The sequence below is a fragment of the Protopterus annectens genome, chromosome 2.part0, assembly GCF_019279795.1.
Source record: "Protopterus annectens isolate FY-2018-M chromosome 2.part0, PAN1.0, whole genome shotgun sequence".
In the NCBI taxonomy this organism is placed as follows: domain Eukaryota; kingdom Metazoa; phylum Chordata; order Ceratodontiformes; family Protopteridae; genus Protopterus; species Protopterus annectens.
The window spans coordinates 432,073,652-432,091,539 of NC_056728.1; the positions used below are offsets into that span (position 1 = coordinate 432,073,652).

A 17,888-nucleotide genomic window follows, 5' to 3' on the forward strand; every position below is an offset into this window, starting at 1 on the left:
ATGTTCTTTGCAAGGAAAGTTTCCTTTCAAAATTTAGTAAATTGAGCTGTTAATCTTGGGCTCCTTCTTCAGCCTATCTCTCTAGAGAATGTCTTTTGTATACCATGGTTGAATAGAGAGAACGATTTACGTATTCAGATTGTCTTTTTTTCATGAAAGACCATTAACTGGATAGGGGAAGGGTTTTCCAAAGGTCCCTCTTGAAGTAGTTGACTAATCCCGTTCTGTTCTACACAAAACATAGATGTTCTACACAAAACATAGAAAGTACTTGTGAGTGAATCCTAATGCCTAGAGTAACAGGGAGGTGGCCACAACAGCTGCTTTCCTTTGGAGTGTTTCCATTGATGAAGCTGTACAACAGCTGCTTGATCCACTTTACATAACCTTTCTTAACATTGTAAACTGGATGTTTTCATACTCATTCTGACTTCAAGAAAGGACACACAACTCCACTGTCGAGGGGTGTGCATCTCGAAGACTCTATTTTCGGACTGACCTATAGCTAGAGTATTGTGGAGATGTGATGCAAGTATCACTTCAAAGACAATCACCGTAACTTTTCACCTTTGAGGCGATGGCCTTTTAGCAGGAAGGCTTCCTCCATCCCTTTCTTCTGTCATGTTATTTTCTTATCGTGATTAGTTTGTACGGTTATCACTTTGGAATAGGTGCTTGGGGATGGAGTGTTTGCAAAGCTCTTTTTTTAATCTTTGGAGTTGAAGGGAGAGCTGATGCTGCCCAGATGTTGTTGCTGCTAGCAGCAGAAACAGAGGATGGTCTCAGAACTCTGGAAGAAGAAGAACACATACATTTGAGAACTGAAATACATACTGCTGTTAACCATTGTTTTACAGACCCAGCATTACTGTGAATACCTTGTTACATTTGTTTGATACAACATAGATTTCAAAATAGGTGGTGGGAGTAACTGACAAAATCTAGTCTGTTTATTGTGATGTCTGAATCTTTACTCTTGACATTAGCATGAATTGGAACCCTCTGTAGCAGAATAACCTGGCTTATTGTTACCCAATCACTATTTCATATGTTCTGCCACGGGTGAAAGAACTTGTGGTTGGCTGTCTTTTAAAGCTAGTATTTCTGTTTTTCATTGCAAATGTGTCTTGTAGCGTAATGACTGGTGGTAGTTTTTTTTTTTTTTTTCTTAAGCTTTACATTTCCGTATACTTGTTTCGCATTTCTTTGTGGCAGTAGAAGTTCAGTACCAAACATTTTGCGTTTATTGTACATATTTTTAATTGTTTTAGAAAGTCTTAATTGTAAGGACATCTGAATATTTTTTTTCAGTAAAGTAATTCATGCCATTTCTGTTCCACATTTAGGTAATGTGGCATTGAAGAATCTTGAAATAAAAGAAAATGCACTGGTAAGTGTAGACATTTGGTGAAAGCATGTAGAAGAGGAAATGCCCTGGATTTTGTAAGTCTGTACAGAAGTGGCTAAGTGCTTACGTTTTATTAGTTTTGTAATTTCAGGCTACTTTTGGAGTATTTTATGTGGCTTTTGAGGGGCTTTTCAAGTATCAGACTCTGAAATGTGTTATTTGTTAAAATACATTTGCTGTATTTTGCCCACTGTAGACTGGTAGTGTTGAGCCTTAAAGAAAATGTAGAGCTCCAGTTCAGGTGTAATTGTTTTTAAAAATATTTGCTTAGACCTAACACTGAGTTAGTTCATGCCTTGCTCACAAATGATGGAATGTGGTGATTCTAAAATGTTAATTCATTTGGTTAGAACATTAATTTTTGAAGAAGTTTAGATTAATTGAGAAAAATATTTAGTACTAAAATTTTATTTGAACTTTTACAGAAGCATCATCAAAACTGCAGAGAAAAAGCATTTCTTAAACAATAACCTTCAACTGGGTGTGGATATCTCAGTATTAATCCGTTTTTGGTGTGGTTTAATCACGAGAGCTAAGCTTGAGTCATTAAACAAAACTAACCTTGGGTTAATCCTGGGATACCCATATCCAGGTTGTTGCTATTATACAATGTAGTAAAGAAATTGATTACCTTTCTTAAATGTCTTTTTATAACAGCACTGTAGTGTTCCTCCGCATTTGCTGATGTAGTACACCTGTGTATGGAATTTCTCATACTTGCACGGTACGCCATTGCTGTTCAGGAAAAGCAACAGCTTTTTTCTGTTGCCTTTTTTCCCTCCTCCCCCTGCCTTTATGGGCTGTTAATGCAAAAGCCTAGAGAAAGTCCAACATAATTGGGGATGACAACATCCAAAAATTGGGGCAGACTTTTTATTGCTCTTATAAACTTAGAAAGTTACTGTAGTAGGAGCTTTTGTGTCAGTGTGCATTTTTCTGAAGGATATGAAGAGCAAACCTCAAATGTTTCATTATTTAATGACTTCAAGCTGCAGTGGCTTGCCAGAAAACTACATTTTGTATGAGGAAAAGACCAAAACTATGAGGCAAAAAAATCTGGACAGTTGAGGGGTACAAAAGTCTTTCGAGACCATAGGTTGAACAGATCAGAAATGAAACGAAAATCTGGTATGTTTTGTGTTTAAAGTTTCAGAACATACCTGAGTTTTCCTGTATTCTGCTCTGTCCTGTAGCATATGCCAATAAAGTCTGGGCGCTTAATGGTACTTTAGCCACCAGACTTGTGTTGGTATATGCCGTATTTACAGTGGACATGCTTGTTGGGCTGTCCAATCAATGTGCATGTTTTTGAATGGTAATGAGCTGTCATTGTATAATAAGTATTGAACTACAGTTTAACATCATGAAAAAAAAATGATAAAAGAACATAAACAGTTATTTACACTATGAATAAATTGGCTTTTTTTGCATTTGTAGGTGCATATTAGTTGTGTCTTCCCATATGAAAAAATGTTTGTGTGAGTGTATGTCTATATCATATGTGTGCAATTTATATTAAATTAGTAACAGAGAAAGTTCTTATTAAAGTTTCAGTGCAGCAGAAATTGGGCATGCATGACCCAGTAATATAGTTTAGATGACTTCATCCAAAATTTTATCCCAGCATTCTATCAAGGAAGATTTCTGTTATTTCCCAGTATGATTTTGCATACTTTACTGTATTTTATAGCCATGTCTTTAAAGCTGTCCCAATAGGTTGTCAGTTTTTGACAAGGGGGACTTCTAAGATGGCTGCACATAGAGTAACAACATAATTTCAGCTCTCCAAATGTGAAAACAGAAACTCAGAAGAGAAAGCCGGTTAACTTATTTTTTGGGATAAATTTCAGTAACTGACTAGTAAGTACACTGCCTGGATACCAGCAAAAAAAAAAGAAATTCAGAGAACCTGAAAGAGAATCAACCACAAATGGTGAGGAAAAAACACTGACTGGGAAGAATTCTACAGCTGTTCAGCAAAAAGCAGTGCAAGCTTCAGCTTTGGTGCAAGACCTGCCTTCTGGTAACCTAGAGGAAAAAATAAGTCAGATGAACTCAGAGCTGATTAAAATAAATGAAACCTTGATGGGAGTATGTTAACTCAAATGACAAAAGGCTGAAGAAAATGGAAGAAGCTTCAAACAGATATTCAGATGAGGTGATAAAACCGTAAAAATTGGAGCTTGAAATGAAGAAAAGGCTGGCTGAATGTGAGACTGTTCAATAAGAGATGTTTCAAAAAATAAAAGCATTAAAAGACAGTGCATGCAGGGAAAATCTAAGATTTTCTGTTGTACAAGAGAAACTAGAAGGAGCAGACTGTATTAATTTTATGAAATCACAAATAAGCAACTATACTGGTATTCCACAGCAAGAGTTGTTAATTGAAAGGGCACATTGTGTCTATGCTCTTAACATGGCCATGAGAAAGCAGCCTAGACCTTTAATGGTAAAGATGCAATCCTACCAGCAGAAGGAGTTAGTTCTGACAAACTGTGGCAGAATGACAACATACTAAAAGTGGAAGACAGAGTATTTGTGGAAAATGAGCACTAGCTGTACACTAGGCAGAAGAGGAATAAACTTATTCCACTAATGAGGGAATGTCAAGAAGCAGGCATGAAATTCAAACTGCTGTAGCCAACTGTCTTCAGAATATTCTTTCCTGGAGGGACGCAATCATATTTTGATGTACAACATGCAAAGGAGGCAGTATGCAAGTTTGTCCGACAAAAAGTGAGCTGTGAAACTGAAGGAGATTCTGCTTTTTGTTTCTCTGATAATAAAGACCACAGAGAGACTGTACCAGTGAAACCTTAAAGCATTAATTATATTTGTGAAAAGTGACAGAGCAAGAAAACCTGGAAATATTGGACTTTTGACTTTATTAAACTTGTAGGGGACTCTGTAAAGCATGTGACCTATTAATGTTTCTAGGAACACTTAGGAGAGGGGAAAATGAAAGAAAGAGTTAACTGTAAGTAAAACAAACTGTTCTTAACAGTAATATTTGCATACTGCATAATATCTGCATGCTATAAAGTTTTCTCAGCTGTTTTCAAATGTAAGGGACTAGTAAAGTAAACAGATGCCCCTGTTTTTTTCCCTTTTCTCTTTCTCCTTATTTCCATTTTAAGAAATGTAGGCATTGCAATGTACAAAGAAAAGAAAAGTCTGTTCAAAAGAGTATTATACAAGAAAAAATTATGTGCCTTTTCTCATTCTGGCATAGACTTATGACTGGATTGAGGCTTTTGGCTTTATCTAGTAAAACATTTTAATATAAAGCAAGTAATAAACACTGAATATAATAAAACTCTTTTTTAGCAAATAAATACATAAATACCTGTAGAAGCAATCCTGCATCTGGTTCTCATGTCTCCATTGAGACAATGTGATAAAGAGCAATAAAAACATAATGCTTCTTTCTTTTTAATGGCTTTCTTTCAATGGCTAGGAGAAGATGTTTTCTGAAACCATTCCATTATTTTCTCATTCTGGTAGAGCAGTAATGGTAAGACAAACTAAGACAACACTTAGTAGAAGCACAGGCTGTACATGCATTTTGGCATGGATACCCTTTTTAGGTTAACCCAAGTCAGTGAGTGTGGCTGACATTTTAGAGCAATTGTTCCTGTTAGGAAGGTAAAAGTTCAATATTTTGAAGACTGACATCGTTGTTTGTGTTAATATTAAGTTAATAGGCTTTTGGGGTGTATTTTCTGAGGACTTTCAATAAAACAAAAAAGTTTTGTAAGTTGTGACATAGGCTCAAATGGACAAACAAGAAACGACTATATAAAATGTCAGACATTAGTGTGTTCGTGTAATACAAAAGCTGAAACTAGATAACATAAAAAAAGTTACAAATACAAGCCAGTTTTTGAAAAAAAATAAAATTTTAGGAGTGTGAAAATAATATTCTCTGGTGTAGTGATTTTTTTTAATTTATTTATGGTGTAGTGATTTTTTTTTATTTATTTATGGTTTGGGAATGGAAAGTAGCAAAATTTTAAGGTACCAGATTATCATTATAGCCCATAAGTTTGAATTTCTGATCTGGGAATGTCAAATAGCTGGAGAATTTTCAACTTTAAAATATCGAGCAAGTCTGTTTAATAAATGTCCATAAGATATTTTACTTTTTTTAATGGCATATTTCACTCGTAACAGTCATTTTATAGGAATATATCTATTCAGAATGTTTTTCAGTGATCTTTTTTTCTGGATTTAGAGAAGAAATAGTTAATGTGAAGTTGTCCTATTGCGCCTTCATTCTTGCTGATGGATTTGGAGCCAATCCTCGACTTTAACTCGGCCAAATACAAAAGCTCGAGGTCTTCAACCAGCTAGTAGCTTACTCCCTGTCCCATGGTGCACTGGTGCTTCCCTCTGATCTCGTTTGCCGCTGCAACAGATTAGGCGATTCTCCAGCTGTGGTAAAGTGGTTTTTGATCTTATATAAATAATAGTTTTTCTCTGTTTAGAATAGTTCTTTATATTTAATTTAATCGCACTTATCTCTTAGTGTGTTTTTTTCACATTTAAACAGTGGCCTTCGTTTTAGGCCTTTGTTAATCTCCCTACTCCCTTATTATAGTTGTTAGTTATCATTGAATACTTATTTTTTGACTGTTTGTTTATTGTTGTCAAATATTCAGCAGTCCTTCATTGTGTGCGTTTTTTCAAGCCTGTTTAAGTTACAAGGCTCTTAACAGTTTAGATATTTTTTTTTCTTTTTTGAAAGACTGTTTTAGTTAGAAGGTTTATAGATTAGGTAAAATATTTTCCTTTAAGCCCATTTAAATTTCAGGGCTTTTTCTGTATGTTGTGAATGTGTTTTTTTTTTTTTTCTCTTCACACGGTTATTTAATTTGTTTAAATTGTTTAAATTACATTTAGAAAAATGTCTCAGCCGTCGGGTTTTAAAAATGCCCAAAATGTGGACAAAAGTCTACAACTGATGGGCACGCAGACTGTCTATACTGTTTAGGGGCGTTACATTTACAAGAGACATGCTCTGCCATTCCTTCAGTTCTAGGGTTCTTCAGGAGAGAAAGAACAAACCGATAGTCAGAAACCTTAAGTCTTCTTTTCAAGAAGCGATAGAGCAAGGTCAGACTACCCCATTACAGACAAGCAAAGCCTGCAAAAAATCCTCTTCCGCAGGATCTTTGGAGTCTGGAAAATCTCCTTCATCCAGCAAATCTAAATCTGACAGACATTTGGCCTCTGCTCCACTGCCTTTGGCACAGACGGTCATAACAATGAGGAGCTGGTATCTCCCACATTGAAATCTCCTATATTGCAATCCATAGCTTCTTCAGCTCCATCGTCTCTGTCCTCAAGAAGCCTGTCTGACTTTGACTTTGTGGATCGTGTAGTGCAGAGGATTCTGCAGACACTGGCATTGGCCAAGCTTTTATCAGGGCCGACCGCTCAGGCTTCAGAACTGACTAACGTTTCTTCCCCCACATCTGTTCCTCCTCTGATCCGACTCTAGGTTTCGGGGCCAGAATGCTCAGAATGGTGATTGTGGAGCCGTCTGTACTTGAGACCTGTTCCAAGATTTTCAGATCCGACTTCTCAGACTACTTCGGTGCTGACCGAAGAGTTTAGGGGCCGACACTCTCCGGTTATGTCCAGGGAGGACTGTCAAACTAATTTGTCGGGTCCAACTTTGCCTTTTGGGGCTTCAGTGCGGGTGAGTTAGGTGCCTACCTCTGGCTCAGAGCCCACCATCCTGGTGCCAAGGGAACTGACAGTTTCTTCAGATCCAGGGGTTCCTTTGCATCAGAGTTGAGGGGCTTTCGATGCCATGAGGAGAGCATTGTTCCCACGGACATAGACTTCATCAGGACCAGCAGCTTCTTCTCCTAAAGTACCAGTGTCTACCTCCACATTACAGATTTCACAGAAGTGTAGAGACCCAGAGCCTCAGGAAGCCCCATCGGGTGAGCCCTGCTCCTCCAAGACCTCCCAAGAAGCTCTCACTGAGTAGATCCCTCGGAAGAGGCTATGCAAGAGGAAGCATTTGGACACCCCTCAGGAATCCATCACCTCCTATACTGATCTAAATGATTGAGAAGGGTCCCCACGGTCACCCTCAAAAGATGTCTTCTTTGTAGATGTCTTAGAGATTCTCAAACAGAGGGGTGGCTGGAAGCCAATCAACCCTACTGATAAGTCTGTCTACCTGATGGCTTTCGGGTCTCAGCCTTCCGCCACTTGGGTGTCCGCCTTTCGACGAACTTATGGACCTGGTTTGTCAAAAGGTGTGGGAGTCTCTGGATACAGTGGAACCTGTCCCTTGGAGGCCTAATAAATGTATTACTTCGCCACAAGACACAGTTTTTCTCACCAAAGGAGTCCCTGTTAATGGCCATGGTGGTGGCCACCAAAATGAGTTGTCTGAAACTTCGACATCTGTCCATCCACTGAATAAAGATTCGAGGGTAATGGACTGATACGGAAAGCACATGTTTACTTCAACAACCTTCACACGAAGATTACTGAATTACCTTACACATTTTACTAGATTGCAGAGAGATCTTCTAAAAGAGCTCAGTAGCTGTGGGCGTTAGACAAAATATCCTCCCAGCTCTCCACCCTTAATTCCCTAGTAAACTCGTCCATGCATCTGGTTTCTTATGCAGCTGATGGAGCGAGTAGAGTAGCAGGTACAGGAATCACTCTTGGGGGACATTCCTAGTTGCGCTTGTGTTCATTTGCTGAGCCCTTTGTCATCCTTTATCAACACTCCTTTCAATGGTGCGTCACTGTTTGGACCCAAAGTAAAATAAACGCTTACCAGGTGTGAACAAGCGGGAAAGACTCTGTCTACTGTCAGAGCCAGTTTTTCCACACCTACCAGACTTACCCCAAAGATCAGAAGGGAGGAAAAATGTGATTCCGAAAATCTCAAGGAGCCTTTCAGGACACACGTGGTGAACCTCCCTCCAGAGGCAGAGGAGGGGCAATAATGGAAGATGCCGACCATGTGGCAGAGGGGGTCTGCACAATCAGGGTGACAGGGCTTCCCAAAAAATTGTTCTCTATCGGTGCTCCTTAAAGGAAGGCCTGCCTGTCCAACTCTGGAGGCAGTCGGGGGATGCTTATCTTTGTACTTGGATGCCTGGCTAAAAGTAACAAAAGACAGCTGGGTACAAAGTATCATATCCAGAGGTTACTCTGTTCCCTTTTTTGCCCCATCCACTTGATAAGAAAGATTCCAGACGTTCTACCCACTCCATAGTAAACAAGCAAACCTAGAAATCCAAATGTTGCTAGAAAAAGTCATCCAACTGGTCCCCGCAGACCAGATAGGATCTGGAATTTACTTGGGGTTATTTTTAGTTCCAAAGAAAGCAGGGGACTGGAGACCTATTCTGGATCTCAGCAGACTAAACAAATCTGTGAAGAAGACAAAGTTCCGGATGGGTACACTGCAGTCAGTACTTCCTTTTCTAGGAAAAGACAATTTGATGTGCATGGTAGATCTCCAGGATGTGTACTACCACATAAAAATGTACAGACCATCCAGAGACCACCTGCCCTTTCGGCTGGGGGCCAGTCACTATCAATTTTGAGCACTGCCCTTTGGTCTCCCAACAGCCCCCAGAGTGTTCACCAAATGCATGGCAGTAGTCATGGCTCACCTGAGATGTTCAGGATTCCGGATGTTTCCATACCTAGACGTCTGGCTTCTAACCACCATCACCAGGCAGCAACTCATTCAAGCAAGGGACACCACTACGAATCTATGCTGTCGGTTGGGGATTACCATAAACTTAGAAAAGTCTGTCTCATTGCCATCGCAACATACTTTAATAGGAGCAGATCTGGACACCACCACAGTGACCTTAAAGCTTTCGTCAGACATGTTTTGTGCTGCTCGACAACAAGTTCTGACCCTTCTCGCAAAAGCCCCGGCTTTGACAGATCTCAAGTTACTGGGTACAGTGGCGACAGCGATTCTTGCAATTCCACTGGGTTGGATGAATATGCAGATACTACAGTGGCTCCTTTTCATGCAGGGGTCCTTCCAAGAACTCCCAGTGTCGCATTTGATAATCACAAATTCCTGCAAGAAGGACCTTCAGTGGTGGCTAACATCGGACTGTGTAATGATGGGCTGTCCTTTTCTACCCACCCCTACAGCCTCAGTGACCATGGATGCTTTTCTGATAGGGTGGGGGGGCATTATCAGGGAAGAACAGCCCAATGCGCATGGAAGGAACATGAGGCTTACCTGCATATCAATGTCCTAGAGATGAGTGTGGTACTTCTAGCATTGTAGTCTTTTCAAGGCTCTCTCTCTTGGGACCATTGCGATCCAGACAGACAACATGTCAGTAGTCTGGTATATAAACAAGGAAGAACCAAATCTTACCCCCTATGTTGAGAGGCCTTGAGAGTATGGCAGTGGGCAACCTCCTCCCAGTGCTTTCTGATAGCAACACACATCCTGGGGAGATCTAACCTGATAGCAGACAAACTGAGCAAGGCAATTCTATTGCATCACGAGTGGTCCCTCAAGAAAGAGGTGGCGGAAATGATATTCCGCAGATGAGGCCAGCCTTGCTGCAATCTTTTTGCCACGCCCACAGGCATGAAATGCAGCAGTTACTTTGCCCTAATTCCCTCTCCAGGGGATGCCCCAGGTGATGCACTTGTACACGATTGGCCCCCGGGTCTCCATTTATGCTTTCCCCCTATTACCACTGATACCCAACGTTTTACAGAAAGCCAGTGCTCTGGGAAGGACCTTAATTCTGATATCCCTTTACTGGCCTCACCATGTTTAGTTCCCCTTTCTTTGGCCTCATCTATTGGAAGAACCTTGGATCCTGGACCCAGCTCCAGACCTCCTTATTCATTCATTGGGGACTCCTCCATCCCTTCAGTCCCTCAAATTGACATTTTGGCTGCTGCAATTCCAAACAGTCAGGCTTCAGAACCTCTCTGCTTCAGCTCAGTATGTACCAGCATCCTCTCACAAATCCTCCACAGTGAAGTTGTATCTCAGCAAATGGAAAAGATTCTCAATATGGGCATTATGTAATCATATTAATCCTTACCTAGCTCTACTATCTTCTATTTTGGAATGCTTGACAAAATTTTTCAATGAGGGCACAGCTGCCGCTACTATTTTAAGTTCAATTAACAGCAGTATCGAATTTTCATTTTGGTGACGTAGGGTCTAATGTCATGTCTCGTAGACTTTCGAAAGCTTTTCTAAAGGGCACTATCCATTTAAGACCACCCATCAAATAACCACTTTCTCTGTGGAATCTAAATTTTGTTCTCACGAATAATTCTACCACCTTTCGAACCAGCCTCTTCATGTGCCCTAAAGTATCACATGGACACCCCCCCTTTTTAGTGGGTATAACTTCTGCTCGGAGGGTTTCAGAGTTACAAACTTTGTCCATTAAACCCCCATACATGATATTTCATAATGATAGTGTGTCTCTCTCTGTACTAATCCTTCATTTTTACCTAAAGTATGTTCGAAAACAAATTTGAATCAGTCTGTAGTTACCTGTATTCTTCCCTAAGTATGTCAGTAAGACAGAGTACGTGTTGCACAAACTTGATATTCATAGAGCTTCGCTTTTATTTAAACAGAACCAAGGCCTTCAGGAAAATGGATCAACTCTGTTTCCTTCTCAGACTCTAGGAAAGGTATTCCTGTAGTAAAGACCACATTATCAAAATGGTTATTGGATTGTATTTCCTTTATTTACAATTCAGTGAATAGACCATTGCAAGACAAGATAAAGGCCCACTCAACTAGAGCTGTCTTCACTTCTTCAGCCTTTTCAGCCAAGGCCTCATACCTTTATCACTTATTATGAAATGGATAGGGCTTCCATGGACAGGGCTTCTTTTGGTTCCACTATCCTGAAGAATATACTCCTGTGAACCACCTAAGAAGATGGTTCTTGGGACGCTTTCCCGTCAGTAAGAGTGAAGGTGGGATAGGACAACTATGCATAAAGAAAATTTGTACCTACCATAATGTTCCATATGAGTTGTCCATCTCGCCTTCATTCTTGCATCCCACCCTTCAACCCCCCATCCAGGCTTCTTGAGGACCGAGAACCTGAGGTGAGGCACGGCTGTATTTTCCCCTTTCTCTGGCATATTCTATGCTGTTGGGTCTATTAGGAGTTGGCATATAGCATTATTAGCAGCAATCAATATCTGACAGAAGCTCCAGTGTATCATGGGATAGGGAGTAAGCCACGAGCTGGTTGAAGACCTTGAGCTTTTGTATTTGGCCGAGTCTGAGTCGAGGATTGGCTCGAACCCATCAGTAAGAATGAAGGTGAGATAGAGAACTCGCATGGAACATTATGGTAGGTACATAACTTATTTTTTTATACACTTGCACATACTTTGCTGGACTGTAGTTTAAATGTGTCACATGTACTTTTACTGTTTGCACATTGTGAGACCTTTAGACTGGGACAGTTTTTGTTTTAAGCCTTCATAAACTGAATTATTTAATGAGAAGCATGTGTCTGTTTTTTATGATGAGAATTGTGCCCTACTGTTGTTGTTGATTGTCTTTTGGCTTTTCCCGGTTAGGGGTCGCCACAGCGGAACTCTGGTCCGCTAATGATTGGCAGTAGATTTTCACGAATGCCGAGGTGCCAGCTCAACATCCAACCTTCAATGAAGGCACACGTCTTTCGAATGCCATCCAACCGCAGGGAGGACATGCGTACTCCACACAAGGCACTCCCCGCACTCCAGCCGAGAATCGAACGGGAGAACCTCTTGCTGTGAGGCAACAATGCTACCACTGCACCACCGTGGCAGTGTGCCCTACTGTATGATCATAAAATTATGCCCTGAAAGAGATTATAAGGTGTTTGTTTTATGGAAGATGAACTTCTTCAAAATGTAAATTTTATGAAATAAGTCTTACAAACTAAAGACATTCACTTGTACATCCCAATAAATGTTTGGGCATTTTACAGCTAGCATCTGTATATCTTAAATCAAGTTATTCAGTACTTTCTTCCCAGTGGACTAGACAGGGATACAGTGTTGCTAGCACATTAGCCATCATCCATCAATGAAAGGTTGGGCAGACGCTTGCAGTGACAGTTGACACTTATAGTCCCTCTAGCCTCCATAGATATGCAGATTGTATCTAACAGTGTTGATAATTCATTCGGTGAGTCGCACGCTTGCTTTTGAGGTGACAAGTAATCTCTGAAAATTTTGGTTTCTGACAGATTCGTTTTTCCAGTAGCAACCCTTATAGTGCAGTGTAAGAAAGACGCTGTTCTCCTGAAATGCTGTCCTTGTGCTCAGACACTGAATTTGAGATTTGAAGTACCTGAGTTGGCATTGGCTTTGTTGGTTATTGACTCCATGACAGTCATGGAAAAGTTTTTTTTAGTTTGTTTCACTAAAACAACTTTTAAAAAGACCAAATAAAGCATACCTGTCATAGACATCACAAAAGTTTCCTTTTTCATTTTTTACTCACAAGTTTTCTTGACAAAAAAATAAGAATCTAACCCCGCATAATCTTTATTTTCATAGATTCATAGGTAGGTACTGGGCTATCAACCCAAGGGCCTAAGTAAGCCTAGCCAACAAGGTTCCCTAACTTACGCCACCAAAGAAAGTTATTTTCCTGTGCCCCTGTCAAGCAGACCAGCCACAGAAGTGATCCCCGGGGAGTATTTCCTATTTCCCAACTACTTGTCAAGATTTTTCTTGAAGAGTGCTAATGAGGAGCTTTGCTTGACATAGATGGGTAGCTTGTTCCAGAGTATGGGAAGTCTCTGGGACAGGAATCTGTCACTCCAGCATGTCTTGTTTATTGTGGTGACGAGATTTAGGTCCCTAGAGCGTGTAGCTCGGAGGGATTGGGATTTCTTTAGTTGTAGCATGTCCAACAGTCTTGACACTTTCTTCATTTTGCCTGTACAGTACTAAAGTCTGAGTCGCACCATTTTGATGTTAGCGGAGCACAACAAAAAGGTAGTCAGCATTTTTGAGATGGCTGTCTTCATCATCTGGTATAGAAATCTCTAACGTATGTTGCAAGATTTCCAGGAAGATTCATCAAATTGATTCCTGTCCTCAGTTATGGAGGAGGGTTATGAAGACTCTACCCCCTCTCACTGGGAGGATCCTAAGTTTCGTGAGGTTTTACATTTGTTGGAGGAGAGCAAATTGTCATCTCAGTAGTTTTCCTTGTGAAAAAGGCTGCAGGATGCCTGCTGGTTCTGCATGTATGTTCATAAGTTGATCACTGATGCAGTAGCCTTAGCTATATGGGTATGCCTTGCATATAGGATATGACAGCTGGTTAGTTTCCAGATTTTCAGCGCACCTTTCACACACCCAGACTGTTGATTGCTCCGGCTGGCATTGGAGTAAATTGGTGGTCTGGACACCAAAGACTTTAGAGCTTTCCTGCTGCAGAAAACAGCCCTTTTTTGAAGGCTTATGATGAGCGACTGTTGGATAGCTTTTCTCCTTTGCTGGGCAGAAAAATTCACTTGGGAAAAGGACTTCCATAACTTGGCTTTGGGACAATTATTTTACATTAAGGAGGTGTGGTCTGCACTCTTGTGGGAGGAGAGGGTAGATTCTGCCCTTTTGAGCTGGGAGTTTCTGGTTAAAGGCTTATTGTGCCTGCTTATTTGAACTGTTTCTTTCTGAAATTAGTACGTCTTGTTTGCTGTAGCATGGACTAAATTCAGACCTGCTGAATCTAGCTTTGTTTATATAACTTGAGCACTAATCCAGACCATCTTTTTTTGGAGAAGGCTCCTTTGCACCCTAGTGGCGGGAGTGTGCAGTTAAAACTTGTCTGATCGAAGACTTCTGGAACGGGGCTCAGGTTTTAGCTTTTTATTGGTTAATTTGTTTAAAAGCCGCAGTGGTGCAGGGGTTAGCGTTGTCGCCTTACAGCAAGAGGTTCTCCAGTTCGATTCTCGGCTGGAGTGCCTTCTGTGTGGAGTCTGCATGTCCTCTCCACGGTCGAGTGATGTTAAAGACAGGCAGGTAGGTGCGAAAGTGAATGAGCATGCCTTTGTTGAAGGTTGGGCGTTGGGCTGGCAACTCAGCACCATAAAATCCACTGCCAATCACGAGCGGACTGGAGTTCCGCTGTGGCGACCCCTAACTGGGAAAAGCTGAAAGACTTTATTGGTTAATTTGTTTAAATCAGTTTGCTCATTTTGCTACTGTTATAAATACACTTTTTATGCATTGCCATTTAGCTAGGGTTAAATTAATTCCTGGCGCCATAAAGTCTGCTCTTCAAATTTTCCCTTAGAACTAGCCAGTTTTTTTTTAGTTTTAGCACTCAAATCTGTTTCTTTGAGCTCAGCACTTGTTCAGAACTCGTAAGCACTAAGTAAGCTGCAAATTACTGCAGCACTCAATTTTCCTCATTTGTCTAGAGGAAAACCGTTTTTAGTACTTAATAAATAAGCACCTATCCAGGCATGTCTAAGGGTCAGCTCCCTGTGTTTTCTCCTGTCTACCTGATTAATCTGGGTATTTTGGGTCAATGCAGCAATTGCCTTGTGTACACTGACAACCCTCTCCTCCTATCACTCAACATTACAACCTGTGAGAGATGCACTTATATAGCCAAACTGGAAGCAGAGCTCTCTTCACCCAAGACTGGACTAGACAGTCAAGAGGAGAAGGTAAACACTTCCACCACACCACACTCCTCACATAGTCCCTCAAAATCTACACCACCAAAATACACACATAGCAACACAAAACACACAACTACATTCACAGAGGCTCTCAAAAATCTGCCCAAGCAACAGAGACTTCCAAAGCAGAAACACATGCAATCTCCACCCCCCCCAACACAACCCAAATAACACATAGCCCACAAACTCAGTGTGCCACTCAACCACATCCCATAAGGCATAAAAACATACCAAACACTCTAGTCATAGGTGACTCTCTAGTCAGGCACACTGATGTTCCACACACCAGGCTAAACAAGGAGAAAATTACTGCCAGCTGCCTGTCTGGTGCCAGGATCCGCCACATAACGCACGCACTCAGGTCATTCCACAACAAGTACAAATATGACTCTGTCATTGTCCATGTTGGCGTGAATGACCCAAGACGTACCTCCATGGACTACATGAAGAGACTTGGAGGAGCTCTCCGTTCTTGTAGCCCAGGCAGGTATGACCCTAGCCCTGAGTAGCATCCTGCCATCACCCAGAATGATACAACAGTACAAGAACAAAATAATTGACTTCAACAATTGGCTAAGCTTCTGGTATAATTCTAAGGGGATCCAGTATCTGTCTGCCTGGGATGACATGATCGACAGACCACGATGCTTTGCCAGAGATGGCCTGCACCTGTCACCCTTGGAATTCCAGATACTGGCTAAGGCTCTTGCCAACCCTATGGTGCCTTTTTTAGGCACGGTTCAAATGACAAATTCACCACCGTAACAGGTACAAGCAAGCAAAATCTGAGGGTAATGCTACTCGGTGCTAGAAGTGTAAACCTCAAAATGTATTCACTTGAGGTACTCCTTAAAATGGAGAACATCGAAATCTGTACAATGACAGAAACCTGGTTCAAGGCTCCAGAGAGCACCCCTGCATTACCAGGCTATAATTCATACCACACCTTTCGGCCACCTAACCTGGACCGAAACACTAAAGGTGGAGGTCTGTCCATATTCATTAAGAATATCCATACCTTCAGGTTAGTTGCTCAGCATAATGCATCCGAGATTATCCAAGTGCAACTAACTCTGGGCAAGACAGCAGTCCAAATTATAACTTGCTACAGATCCCCCACCATGCCCCAGGATTCCCACTCCTCATTTCTTGATACACTGGAAAATATTAGCGTTGGTCAGATTCGACCACAAGCTAATCAGCCTAGGGATCCACATCCCGCCCCCACCCCCCATTAGAGAAATCACCGTAAAAATTTCTCCAAAGCCAACTTCACGCTTAAGACAGAAGTGGCAAACTTCACAACACCCATGCAAACGGACAGTAGAGGTACAACTGCTGAATCCTACACAAATGCACTTTATAAGCACTTACACGAGTGCATGGATCGTACTATCCCTAACAGAACTAAGATGCTGTCCTCCAAAAAAAGGATGCCAGTCTGGTGGTCCCTTGCCATAAACGAACTCTACAACAGAAGAAAGAAACTGTTGCAAAAAAAGAGTAAAATCCCATAACTGGAAGAACTCCCTGGTCAGCCCCAGTAAGAAGCTGAGTTCCCTCATAAAATCCTCCAAAGCTAGTTATGAAAACAGAATCGCCACTGATTCTGATTCTAAAGACGACCACAAAGCATTCTATAGCTCTGTCAAGAATCTCAATGGCAACACTCTGATCTGCTCTGAGTTACAGCACAGTGGCACTAGATATACAGAACCAACTGATATTGCCAACATCTCGGCAGATGGGTTCAGTGCTAACTTTACCCCCCTCCCCTAAAGGGCTCATCTCTCTACCAGAAGAATGCAAAGTTCTTGTAATTATGGCTGCACAGGTAAAAAACACACTCTCCAAAGCCAAGAACACAGCATCCATGGGACCTGACAACATCCCAGGATGCATTCTACATGAACTACAGAATGAACTGGCACCCCACCTAAGCACGATGTTCAATCATAGCCTCACCTCCAGCTTTCTGCCCACTGAATGTCGTACAGCGACCGTTATCCCGCTCCACAAAGGGGGAGCCACCACAGACCCTGGGAACTATCACCCCATTAGCCTAACGAGCCTGGTTTGCAAGACCATGGAACGTATCATCATGGAACTTTTATAAACAAAGACCTTGATAATCTCCAAACTCTGGACCCCACCTGGTTCAAGTTTGTAAAAGGCAGATCATGTCTCCTAAACCAGATTGACTTCTTTGAAGCAGTCACCAAAGCCGCAGATGAGGGTAAGGTGGTGCACACAGCCCATCTAGATCTCGCCAAGGCTTTTGACACCATCCCCCACTCTGAAATTGTAGATAAACTCCCTAAACTAGGTATAAATCCCTATGGCACAAGATGGATTGCCAACTGGCTCACTGACAGAATCCACACTGTGAAAGTAGCAGACTCCAAATCTGACTTCACATCAGTGATAAGTGGAGTACCACAGAGTTCAGTCCTGGGTCCTCTCCTGTTTGGTATCTACTTTTCTGAAGTACAGGCTAACACAGAAGGTCTTTGGAGAATGAATTTTGCAGATGACTGCAAACTAGGAGGTATCATTTAAACTTCTAACGATGTGGAGATCCTACAAAAGGTCTTCATTGAGACTGATGCCTGGTGTCAAAGCCATGGCCTCCAGCTCAATGCCAAAAAGTGCATTGTCATCCCCTTTGGTAAAAACTCTGTACCCATGAGCTTACTACATAAGTGGTAGTCTACTTAACACTGAAAGTGTGATAAGAGACCTTGGGGACACAGCTGGACAGTAGTCTCTCC

General features: G+C 41.4%; 1 protein-coding gene across 2 annotated transcripts in view; it reads left to right on the plus strand.

The window, feature by feature from the left end:
* The window catches only part of VPS13A (vacuolar protein sorting 13 homolog A), a 4,910,496-nt gene that overhangs the window by 68,291 nt on the left and 4,824,317 nt on the right, over positions 1–17,888 (plus strand). For both annotated transcript variants that reach the window (XM_044060868.1, XM_044060869.1), the window contains exon 2: positions 1,347–1,390. In XM_044060868.1, coding sequence (XP_043916803.1) covers positions 1,347–1,390 — 44 coding nt within the window. The remainder of the gene's footprint in view (positions 1–1,346; positions 1,391–17,888) is intronic.